This window comes from Cucumis sativus, chromosome 6, assembly GCF_000004075.3.
Source record: "Cucumis sativus cultivar 9930 chromosome 6, Cucumber_9930_V3, whole genome shotgun sequence".
Lineage (NCBI taxonomy): Eukaryota > Viridiplantae > Streptophyta > Magnoliopsida > Cucurbitales > Cucurbitaceae > Cucumis > Cucumis sativus.
In genome coordinates this window covers 15,341,918-15,353,653 of record NC_026660.2, presented here as the reverse complement: position 1 = coordinate 15,353,653, position 11,736 = coordinate 15,341,918, and the positions used below count along the sequence as shown (strand labels likewise).

Below are 11,736 nucleotides of genomic sequence, written 5' to 3'. Positions count from 1 at the left end.
GCAGATCACTAATTTCAAGCATAATAGTGGTAAATTCCTTCACATAGTCGAGAATGTTACCTGTGTGTCTTAGCCTTCGAAGTTTGGCTCTTGACTCCATTTCAGCATTGTGGGGAACGAAGTGCTTTCTTAGCTCGGCCTTGAATTGTTCCCACGTCTGGATGGCATTCCCATTTTGGTCAGCGTATCTTCGACGCCACCAAAGTTGTGCGGCATCCCTTAGGAATGTCGGGGCATTGTTTATCTTGGCCTCATCATCTCGAACACCGACAGCTACATAGTATCGGTCAAGGCCAAAGAGGAAGTTTTCCACAACCGTGGCATTCCTCACCCCATTGTATGTGTCAGGTTTCGGCACTTTTATGTGAGTAGTGCCTTGCACAGCGGCGTGTGTACTGGTGGATGGACCGTCTCCACCAAAGTGCTTGGAACGACATTCCATGCAAAGAGTATCTACCTTTGCATCTAGGGAAATATACTTAGAATAGAGTTCGCGTAACTCACCTTCAACAAATGTCTTCAAAGTGGTTACGGTTGATGACAACTCCTTCAAATCCTTTTGGAATGTTTTTCCAAGGTCGGCCACGAGCTCCTTGGTTGCTGCGGAGATTTCCACATTCTCCTGAATAAGCTCTTCGTAGTTATCACCCAACTCTTCTACCGTGTGCTGGACATCCTCGAGACTTTGCTCAAGGTTGGCAAGGCGAGTTTCGACATGCTCCCTTGCATCCGGACCCTTAGATTTCGATCGTCGGGTCGGGGATCGTCGGTCCTTCCTACCTCGTGTGATAGGTCCTTCAAGAACCTGCTCAGCTTGGGCTGAAATGTGGCCTTCTTCGCTGGACATCTTGTTCACAAGTCAACTGGGATTAAGTGGGTGTAGAAACTGTGTTTCGTTACTTTGACAACGTTTCAAGAACTAGAGTCTTGAATCTTGGTCTCTCGGTATCGTGCACTTGATAGCAACGATCAAGAGTATGTCCCTTTGAACGAACACGCTCTGATACCACCTGTCACGTGGTTATTTTAATCACAAACCAACGTGCGGCACAAAGGTGTTGGGGTTGCACCAATGTAAGCCTAAGAGTAATTGGACTTGTTGGAACAAACTAAGGAAGAAGGAAATTCGTAGGTAAGAAGTAGGCAAAGAGTTGTAGACAAGGTGTTTGATAAAATGCTTAAGAGAGCTTTGTTGATGAATTCCCAAGGATTCTGTGTTGTTTGTACAAATGGACCCCTTTGGGGTATTTATAGAAGTATACAATCTATTTACAAGCCCTAAACCGCCTTACAAGGTCGGCAAAAGCAATCTGGAACATTCCCGAGCGCTCATGACACTGTCCAGAAGCTTCTGGAAGCGTCTGGGGCCGTCTGGCGCGCGCGCAGGCCTTCTGGAGGCTTCCGCGCGCGCGCGCGCGCGCGCGTCTGCGTGCGTCTGGCGCGCGCGCGCCTTCGCGCGTGTTCGCGAGCCTTCCCGGCCGCTCGCGATTCTTCTGGAACCTTCGAGAGGTTCCCGGATGCTTCTCCGCGCGCTCCGTGTCCGCTTCCCGCGCGCGCTAGTGTAGCGCGCGCGTCCGACTGGCCTTGCGCGCGCGTCCATGCCGCGCGCGCCCATCTGCCGTGCGCGTCCGCTTGTCTGCCTGCCGCCCTTGCGCGCGCGCGCGCGCCCATGTCATGACAGGGCCGCGCGCGCCAATCTCCTGCACATTGGCGTGTCATAGGCTTGGCGTGAACTTGCTCCTCTTCCTTGGGTCTTTGGACTGCTTGGGACTTGGTTGGCTCCTCTTGGGCAATGCTAAGGAGCCTTAATTTGCGAAAAATCTGTTGGGTCATTTTTGGGGCGTGACAATTAGCACTAATGACATCAATTTGTTTTTTATACCAATAATTTGGAAGTCATACAAAGGTTTGGTATGTGTCATCGAATAAGCATAAATGTTGAAGTTTTTTTATATAATTTTATAAGCTATAACAGTTCTATACTACACTATTTCATGCATGGTGAAACTTAAAAGTAGCGCATGATTGGGAGAGACTAGAGAAGCAACACTTGCAAAACAGGTTAGGGTTATATTTTTAAAGTGGAAAAAATAGGTCATATTTCAAAATTTAAGGAACATTGTGGGCTATTGTGTTTGTCCAATTTAAGGCAGAAAATAAAATCGTAAGATTCCAAGAATGAAAGTACCTATAGTTGTTTTTCTTTATCTAAATCAACAATGGAGGGGTAAAAAATGCAGTGTGGTACTTAGATATAATCGTCCATAGCGAGAGGGTGATGATGAGGGTGGCTTTCTCGTAAAGTTACGAAAGGTGGTCGTAGATAAATGGTTTCCTAGAAAGTTACGAGAGGTGACTATGAGGGATCTTTAACAACTTATGAAGATTTAAGTTGTCACGGGAGATTTTTAATAAATTATGAAAACTTTTAATTTTTAAAGTTGAGTTTTTTTTAAAAAATTTATATAAGAGTTAAAATTGAATTAAATTGAACATTTGCACAAATTTAGGTGTCTAATTTTTACTACTAAAAATTTAAAAACGTAATTACAATGTAATTAAGATAAAATAGTCCTTTCTCATTAGTATGAGTCTAACTCAACTGACTTTTTTTCTTTTTATTTTTCGGAACAAATCCGTGGCTACATGATCCACGTTGCACCTAGAAAAAACCTTTTAAAAAAGAAAAATAGTCCTCTCCTAAAATTTTACATCCAAGTTCTCTAATAAATTGAGCCCAAAAACGAAGCCCATTAGAATTCAGCAAGCCCAAAATCGAGCTGCCCGAACATTAAATTAGGTCATCAGAAACCCTAGCTTGAGCTCTTTCAAATCCCTCGCTGCTTCATCTGCTCTTCGATTTCTTCTCCAATCTCTCTTGTGCTTTCCGTTCAGAAATGGCGAAGTCGAAGAATCACACAGCTCACAATCAGTCCCACAAAGCCCATAAGAACGGCATCAAGAAACCAAGGAAGCACCGCCACACTTCCACCAAAGGGGTATGCGATTTTCTCTTACAATCACTTCTGCTCTTGTTGAATCCATTGTGTTTCTTTTTAATTTGTTTTAATTCTCGTGGATTTGTGTATAGATGGACCCGAAGTTCCTTAGGAACCAGAGGTACGCGAAGAAACACAATACCAAGAGTGGGGAAAATGCTTCTGGGGAAGAGTAAAGTAGCCGCCGCCAAGTTTAGGGTTTTTATTATTCAAATCTTTTGTTATTGCTCTTATTTTTGTTCAGTAGTCTTGATATTTGACTCAATTTGGAGACTTTTGCGTCTGAGGCATGTTTTACGAAAATACATTATCTGATTTGCAATTTTAAAGGTTCTACTGTTGATTACATCTTCATACCTTATGAACTTGTTTAATGATGGGTTTAATTGCAACTTCATTTTCCATCATTGAATTTTCAAGTTTAGTGACCAAATTCACGAACTTGAACGACTTGAAATTTGACACAATGTTTTCAATGGTGTAAATTTTGCTACAAAGCATGTTATAATGGGATGTGGTCTTTGATTTATTGGACAACAAGCTTCATATAAATCAAGCAAACTAGTATAAACCTTTTATCATGAGTTGGTCCCAGTGGGCAATGGCTTTGATATTGGATTGTGGGTTCTTTGGTAGCCATCAGTTGCCTGGGAGTTTCAAATGTGGTAGGGTCATCCGGTTCTCATTAAGATATTATATAAAAAAAATAGAGTTTCGTAAGTTCGACTCGTAGATGTTTGGATGGAGCATAATCTGAGGCACTGCCCCATGGTTCGTGATGGATGAGCTGCAAAGGCCATCTTGTAAAGTAATTTCCGCCGATCAGATGCAACTGGACAGGGTATTGGACCTTGCTGCCACTTTCAGTATGTTCCACTAAGATTCAGTTTGTGATTCAACCCTCTAGGAAAGAAAGATGTTTGGATGCAACTATTAGAGCTGTCTGTCGATGTTTGGATGAAACTTCCTTGGAACCCTCTTTCTGATGGGTTTTTAGGACTATAATGCTTTTCATAGTAAATTTGCCTCGAAAGTTATATATATATATATATATTTCTTTCTTTCTTTCTCATTTTGTATGCTTCATTTGCTTGGATGGAAATACTTCTGTGTCTCTTTGATTGGAATGTTAGGATATGTTATCCAGTTTTTTATGCCTTCTTAACTGAAAAGAGGTAAAGAAGCTTTTGAAACCATTCTAATTTCTTATGATTTGGAAATTTCATCAATTTATCAAATAAAGTTTCTTTATAAAACATCTGTTCATACTAATATTTTTGAAGTCTGTCAATGGAACAACTTGTGTCCTTGTTTTATGTGATGTAAGTTGATAGGAATTGTTATGGCCGAAGGTCCAGATTGAAATATTAGAAGTCATCATAAAACCAAAACATACTTTTTTCATTTATTATGTGCAAGAATATAGATGTTTTTATAAGATTGGGACCAGAATAATATTTTAAAGCTTTTTATAAACATTTTACATGAACAAATAAACATTTCTGACCTAATAATAGATTTGTTGCATTTATACTGTAATAATTTTTTTCATAGTCTATTGTGATTAGCGATTTCCTCAAACACAGATACTAGAAAATAGTTATTTGATTTTCCAATTAATCCTCCACATTTTGCAAAATTCTGTGGTTGTGAAGATTTTCAGCGATGGATTCTGGTTCACCGTTGAAATTTCATATGCCATTTGTATTATTTCATATTCTAATCGTTGATTAGAATCGCTTTTATCCTCACAAAAAGATCAATACATAATCAGGGGAGGAAATTTTGAATACTTGTGAAGCAGAGGGTATTAATATTTTTCTCTGATCGTGAACTTGCCTAGAGAAGATTGGATAAAATGGGAAATTACACCACATAGTGTCATCGAAGTATAGTTTTAGTAAATAAGATATTCATTACCGATTAAGATTGAATGTTCAATTCAAACGATATAAAAAAAAAAAAGGCGTAAACGGGAGTCTAAATATGTCTGTCAGCTATAAAATTATAACTTATATGGCTTTGTATTGATAAATTACTTTGTCCAAAACCACAGACCAAAAAGCATCTAAAAGAGGAAGCAACTGCCAATTTATGTTCCATTTGCAAGGGATGGATTAAATCAATAATGTAAGAATAAAAACGATACTAAAATATTTTGGACCAAACCAACCGTACGACATCTGCTAATTCTCTCAAGACTTGGTTGTTTCTTCCAGTTTTTTGATGTTCCTGCTGATCGCTCCATCTAGAAATCGTGTCATTTCTCGAAACTCCCTAACAAAAGCAAAAATCTTCAAAAAAGAAGGCTTTGAGCGTGGAGAAGCTTACACTGCGATCGGTTCACTTACTGCGCTCGAAACATGAGCTTCGACCTGTCGAAAAGGCCTTTTTGTATGAAATAATGTTTAACAAAAGAACAAGGGGGGAGATACTAGTTAATATCTAAAATTAAATATCTCATCCAGTGAAAGGGGTTTGTATGATTCATAGATTTTCGTTGCACCAACAATAAATGAACAGAATTGTTGTATATTTGAGTTGGATCCAATTGACGTAAGAACTAGTCTTGAAGATCAAGCATGATCTACAAAAATGATAAACTGACCTTAGCTGATTTAAATAGTTCATCAAGCACCTCAGACAGGGTTGGATGTGCATGAACCGCTAATTTAATATCCTGCACCAGTATGTTGGATGTCAAGTATGATTAGAGAAAATTATGCAACTCAAATGCTCGTGTTTGTAGACTCTAGTTCTTTTTATCAATATGGTTAAACCACATCTGTTAACTTAATCATTGTAGATTTAAGGTGTTCCAACTTCAGATGTAATGACAAAAGGATATTGGTTATCGCTGTCAAATTTACCTGAATACGTGTTCCTAGGGCTATTGCGTTTGATGCTTCATGGATAAGATCGGCAGCGTGCAATCCAAAAATATGAACCCCAAGGATCTCTCCATTGTCGGGTCTATATATTAGCTGGATGAGGTGAAAATAATGGAATTATCACCAACTGAAAACCATCGACAAAGTAGCATTGGAGAAAGGTATGAATAAAGGTTTCAGAAATATAACCTTGGCTAGACCCTCTCCTTCATTTTCTGCAAGGGCCTTTGTGTTTGCCTTAAAACTCGTCTTGGCAACACTTACTTCAAATCCCTCCTTCTGGGCTTTTTCCCTGGCTTGAGGCTGAAATAATTGTACATTTAGTTGATCATTAGATATTGAAACTTAAAAGCATATGTGATCAAGTGGGGAAGGAAGGCTTGATAAGAAGTAAATGCAAGAATGGAGTGTTACCGAATGATATGAACAAACATAATATAACGTAATCAGTATTAATTAATAAAACAGATCAACAGAAAAAAGTTTCCACTGAATGTATTTCTACCTCTGTTAGCCCAACCATACTAATTTCAGGATGAGTGAAACAAGCTGCAGGGATGCTTAAATGATTGAGCACGTGATCCCTTCCAGTAACTTGTTCAACCACTGTCAAAATGTTGGTGCTTAAATAGTTAATTGTTTAGTTTGGGTTTATGGCACAGATAATAAATGGTTGGCAATTACTAACCCGAAATGCCTTGTGCACTGGCTGCATGAGCAAGCATCATCTTCCCATTTGCATCACCAATGCAGTACACGTGAGGAACCTAGCATGTAAAATACGTGCAAACTATGATTATGATGGTAAAAATAAAAGGTTAGCCAAAATAAATTCTATTTGCTATATACCAGTTTTCCATTTGCATCAATCACTTTCATGCGCTCATCAACAGGAATGAAACCACGTTGTGTGGCCACATTGATCTACAAATAAATTTAAAAAAAGATATCAAAATTATTTAATATATAACAAGAGATGATCTAAAATAAATCAGTACTTGAGGAGACATACATTCTCTAACCCAAGACCGTTGGTGAATGGAGCCCTTCCAGTTGCAATCAATGCTGCATCTACCTGTTGAAAGCAAAAGAAAGGCTCAACATGTCAAGACAGTATCAGCAATGCAACCAATGCCTTTAAAAGAGAGAACGCCATTTATTTTTGCAATGTAGATGGTGTTGAAGATTTGACGTTAGTTTCTCATCTACCCTTGATTATCCCCAGAGGCCAGAGCCTATGAGTATTAGGGAAGACTATACAAAGCCATTTGAGCATCATCAGTTCTCCAGTAAAGACAGTTGCCAAAAATATTAGTTACCTCTAGAGTATCTTTAAGTTCCTTAGTCTTTGCATCTATAAGCTCTATAGTGACTGGCTTCCCATCCTTTGCTGGTGTAATCTTTATAAGAACACCAAGGAAAACACAAGCAAATTTTCAAAATATGCAAAAGAAGGGAAAAAAGTCTTAGCAACTGAAGTACAAAACAACGTATAACCTTAGATGCAAATACTCCAGTATGGTAATCAATTTTCCGTGGATTTATTAGAACCCTCTGGGCCAATTTTCCAATCTCGGGATCAAATCCAGGCATGAGTTGATCAAGTGCTTCAATAAAGGTAACCTGCAAAGAGGAACGTTATGATGAAACACGCAGTACAGGATATATTAATCCCTACTTATTACAGATGATTCCTCTGTGCCCACTAAATGGACAGCATCATCAGAATGCTTGTCAAAAAGTTCCAAATCATAGTTCATTCCCCCCCAAGAAAAAAAAAAAAGAAAAGCAAATCTCAAATAGGATTGTGTTGCTGTCTAGAGTACTTAAGGAATGCCTTGAAGCAATCCTCAAATCTATGTTCCCAATTGTTTAAATCCGAAAAACCCAACTGATACAGATTTAGAAGAGCTGAAGCAAAGCCTTCGCATTTCTTTTTTATTTGTGTATGCATCATGTAACCAAGAAACAAATACAAAAAAGTTAGAATACTGGACAACACTGTGAGAATTAGGTCTTTTAATATGTAGAGAGGAAGACCAACCTCACTTCCAAGAGCAGTATACACATCGCTGAACTCAAGGCCAATATAGCCACTCCCGACAATGGCAATCCAGTCAGGAACAAATTCCAGTTTTAGTGCATGGTCACTGGTAATAACAGTCTTCCCTGTATAAAGCCATCAATTGAGCACAATCTCCACAAATAATTAAACTTGAGAAAATAAAATTAATCCAAAAAAAAAATGAAAAAACGAAAAAACGATATGATATTCCCTTTTCTTAAAATGAAAAAACGATATGATATTCAATCAAAAGAAACAGAGGATGCCTGGGAGTAGAGAGAACCCCTTAAAAAAAGCAGTAAAAGAAAGCTTTCTAGTTGTTTTCAACCGTGGAAAGGTTGTAAAAAAAATAGTGTTAAGTATAACTCCAACAAGCCTATGTCCACAGAGATGACTTGATACTAAAAGAATGTGAAGTTTGTGAAGTGCTGTAATGGTGAATATAAAATGAAAATTTCAAACTGTAAAACTACACTTAACTCATGAAAATAAACACATCCCCACTGCATCTACGTTTTTCAATTCACCAAGTTCTTTCTTTTTTTTCTTTTTTTAATGAATTATTCACTACTGGCTTTTGTTGTCGAAGAATTGTGTTCAATGAGTAGGAAGCTCAAACATCTTAACTGGCAAGATAATACATCCCCACTGCATCTACGTTTTTCAATTCACCAAGTTCCTTTTTTCTTTCTTTTTTTTTTTTAACGAGTTATTCACTACTGGCTTTTGTTGTCGAAGAATTGTGTTCAATGAGTAGAAAGCTCAAACATCTTAACTGGCAAGATAATACAGTCAGAAAGTGCCCATGCCATTAGTTAAAGTCAACAACTCCAAATTATATCTAAATGCACCAACTTTCTCCAAATTCTGAAAGTTCCAACTCAAAACCAAAGTGGGGTACCTAACTCCACCAAACTCTGAGAAAAAAACTACTAAGAAAAATATTTTCTCTACAAAAGAAAGAAAGGAGTTCATTCCATCATCTCACTGGAGGTAGACTGAAATTTAAATTCGTCAGTTTTAATTTTAAAAACAAATCTAGCAATTGGCTACAGCTTCATACCCTTGAATTTAGGAATTTTTTTCATGGACACAATGATGCTATGAAATAAACATTTACCACCTCCATAAATGTTATTTGGAAATTTCTGACCTTATCTGGCTGTAACGTTAAGTAGTTGAGCGATTATAAACCAATGACTGAAAAGACAGGAATAAAAAACTTCATGCAATTTTGTGTCTTTTCCATGACTTTGTACCCCAAGATTTCAAGAACTCAGATAACTGATACACTTCAAAGTCGACGAGAACAGGAGTAAGATTAATGTTTACCATCAACTTCAATGCCCTTAGGAACAAAAGGGACAGAACCGGTAGCAATAATTATGTCTTTTGCAGTAACTATTTTGTCAGAACCAACCTGCACCTTTTGAGGGCCCTAAAAAATTCAATAAGTGGCAAGAGAAATTAGTGGAATGGACATCCGAGGAAAAATCAATCGCTCTATATTACACGGAGGAATCAATTGGAATGTGTAATCTTGATGGCTAACAATTTTCAGGAGGTATGTTCAGAATTCAAGATGAAAAATTCCAAGGAATGGACCAAGTGATCGAGTTAAAGACTTGATAAGACAACATAGCCATCAATTTTATCAAATAGATCATAAGTTTTAATGTCCCAATTCTTAAAACATTTCAAATCAACTGGTGACATGAGAAACAGTAATCGCCACAGATTTGTCTAAAGCTATCTAGGAAAGAAACTTTCTATTCATGAACACACAAGTAAACTTACCAAAATTGTACCAACGCCTGTCAATATATCCACTCCGAGGGCTTTCATTGAGTTGGTCAAGTTACTACGGATTTTTGAAGCAAGATTATTGGCATGATCAGCCACTCCTTGTCTATCATATCCAGCAGCTGATACCTATAGATAAGTTAAAATAAAGAATGGGAAGAAGTCCCAAGATTAATAGTGGTTAAACAACTCCAATCGACCAAACAGTAATCAAGCACGCAACTTATTGTCGGTAAGGATAGAAAATGTAGTTGCAAATAAGCACGTATGAATAGCAACGATCCTTCAAAAAATTACTGTATGTACTCCTATGTCAAAATCTCTGATTCCCTAAAATCAGTACCTGCAAACCCAAAGCCTTCAAGTGATGTTCATTCTGAAGTTCCCGCATCCTACCACTTACAGCCAGAAGAGCTTTAGAAGGAACACATCCTCTGTTTACGCAAGTTCCACCCACCACATCTCCCTCTACAATGGCAGTTTTCAGACCCTGCAACCATAGCATTCTACAGTATTATACCCAAGTCGTATCATCTTCTGATCAAACAATATGTACGATCATTTCTAGTGCCAATCAGATGAAAAAATGGATTAGAGTCAAATATCACGAACATCGCCAAAATATTTAAATTTTTTGGCTAAAATCATTTACCATATTGTCATCAACCAGGTGATAAAATGACAATGAATGTATTAAATCGACAAAAACAGCAGTATTAGATACAAGCAGAAACAATTTGAGCTGGCAACGAAAAACATAGTCGAGCTACATTTGCAAACCCTTTCCAATGGAATGAACCATAGATATAAGTGAATAACGACGATCTGGGTTAACACAACTATACAATAATCAATACACCCACCCAAACCTTCTTCACTGACCTTCTCAACAGCATGAAGCGCAGCACCATGGCCACCAACACCAGCTCCAATTATAAGCAAATCATAGTCAAACTTGGAGGGACTTCCATTGGCAGAGAGAGCAGCAGAAACCTTCCTACTGGAACTGGAAGCAACGGAGATATGAAGTCTGTTGAAATGAGAACGTTTAAGGGATGAAAACCCAAAGGCTTCACGCCTGAGGCCGCAGAAACGGAGATTGATGGGGGCAAAATCAGCGGGGGAATTTGATCTGAGAGGGGTGAGTGAAGAGGAGGAGATTGAGAGGGAGATTGAGGAGTGCATTTCGAGATCGAAATGGGGAATTGAGGAAGAAGAAGTGAAGAAGAAGAAGATCTGAAGAGAAGGGAGTGGGAAATGGTTTTTTCGTTTTTGGAGGAAGAAAGAAGAAAGAAGAGTTGGAGAGAGTAAGCCTCGAAGAGTCCGTTGAGAGCGGGCGGATATAACTAAGTGCGGCGGATAGACATGGAGCTGTCTTGCTGTCCTACGTGACCATTTTTTTGCTACTATGCGCCTCCTTGGCCCTTCTCCATAAATTGGACCCTATGATGATAATGATATGATTTCGGTCTTAGTTTGATCATTCTTTTAAATTTTACTTTTGTTTTATCATTATACTATTTCAAATGTTAGATTTACAAGTTGTGAAGTTATAAAGTTTGTATATAGAGTTGTAGATTTGAATTATATATTGATATCCAAGAAATAAACAAACGTTCAAATTTTGAAAACAATAAAACTGATATGATTACCAAATTCATATTTTTATTTAACGAATACAGCTAATTATCAAATTGAAACAAATAATGATAAGACCATCTACTTTTTATCGTGAAATTTGAAAGATTGAAAAAAAGTGATTATTTGACGATTAATTGTGTATATAAAAGTAATAAATAAACTTTACAATTGCAGTACTCTGTCAAATTTCATATTGGTAGGACGTTTGATGAAATTTGAATTTATCGTATTAAAAGTTTTGAAATTGTTGTTTGGAAAAAACAATAACACATTCTCTAGCAAAAACACTTTAATGTATTATAATAGTAAAATTAGATTGTATCATTTTAACTAGGCC

General features: G+C 37.7%; 2 protein-coding genes across 2 annotated transcripts; one reads left to right on the top strand and one right to left on the bottom strand.

The window, feature by feature from the left end:
- Positions 1-2,801: 2,801 nt before the first annotated feature.
- LOC116404566 (60S ribosomal protein L29-1) lies at positions 2,802-3,353 on the top strand. Its single transcript, XM_031887364.1, has 2 exons — positions 2,802-2,999; positions 3,092-3,353. Exons 1-2 carry the CDS (start codon positions 2,898-2,900, stop codon positions 3,173-3,175), a joined length of 186 nt encoding a protein of 61 aa, XP_031743224.1. The 5' UTR covers positions 2,802-2,897; the 3' UTR covers positions 3,176-3,353.
- Positions 3,354-4,986: 1,633 nt separating this feature from the next.
- Positions 4,987-11,120, bottom strand: LOC101209306 (dihydrolipoyl dehydrogenase 2, chloroplastic). Its single transcript, XM_004148158.3, has 15 exons — positions 10,641-11,120; positions 10,102-10,248; positions 9,753-9,887; positions 9,288-9,393; positions 7,935-8,059; positions 7,388-7,513; positions 7,210-7,290; positions 6,903-6,965; positions 6,740-6,814; positions 6,579-6,657; positions 6,396-6,496; positions 6,080-6,193; positions 5,870-5,983; positions 5,608-5,679; positions 4,987-5,374 (listed from the first exon to the last, which is right to left on the bottom strand). The coding sequence occupies exons 1-15, from the start codon at positions 10,941-10,943 to the stop codon at positions 5,327-5,329; spliced, it is 1,689 nt and encodes a 562-aa protein (XP_004148206.1). The 5' UTR covers positions 10,944-11,120; the 3' UTR covers positions 4,987-5,326.
- Between the last annotated feature and the right edge of the window lie 616 nt (positions 11,121-11,736).

Excerpts from the sequence above, each read along its gene's own strand:
- LOC101209306 (XM_004148158.3), bottom strand. The coding sequence starts at position 10,943 with ATGCACTCCTCAATCTCCCTCTCAATCTCCTCCTCTTCACTCACCCCT. Across the intron at positions 7,291-7,387 it reads CTGGAGTATTTGCATCTAAG|ATTACACCAGCAAAGGATGG; the intron begins GTTATACGTTGT and ends GTTCTTATAAAG. Across the intron at positions 6,497-6,578 it reads CAGTGCACAAGGCATTTCGG|TGGTTGAACAAGTTACTGGA; the intron begins GTTAGTAATTGC and ends ACATTTTGACAG.
- LOC116404566 (XM_031887364.1), top strand. The coding sequence starts at position 2,898 with ATGGCGAAGTCGAAGAATCACACAGCTCACAATCAGTCCCACAAAGCC. Across the intron at positions 3,000-3,091 it reads GCCACACTTCCACCAAAGGG|ATGGACCCGAAGTTCCTTAG; the intron begins GTATGCGATTTT and ends ATTTGTGTATAG.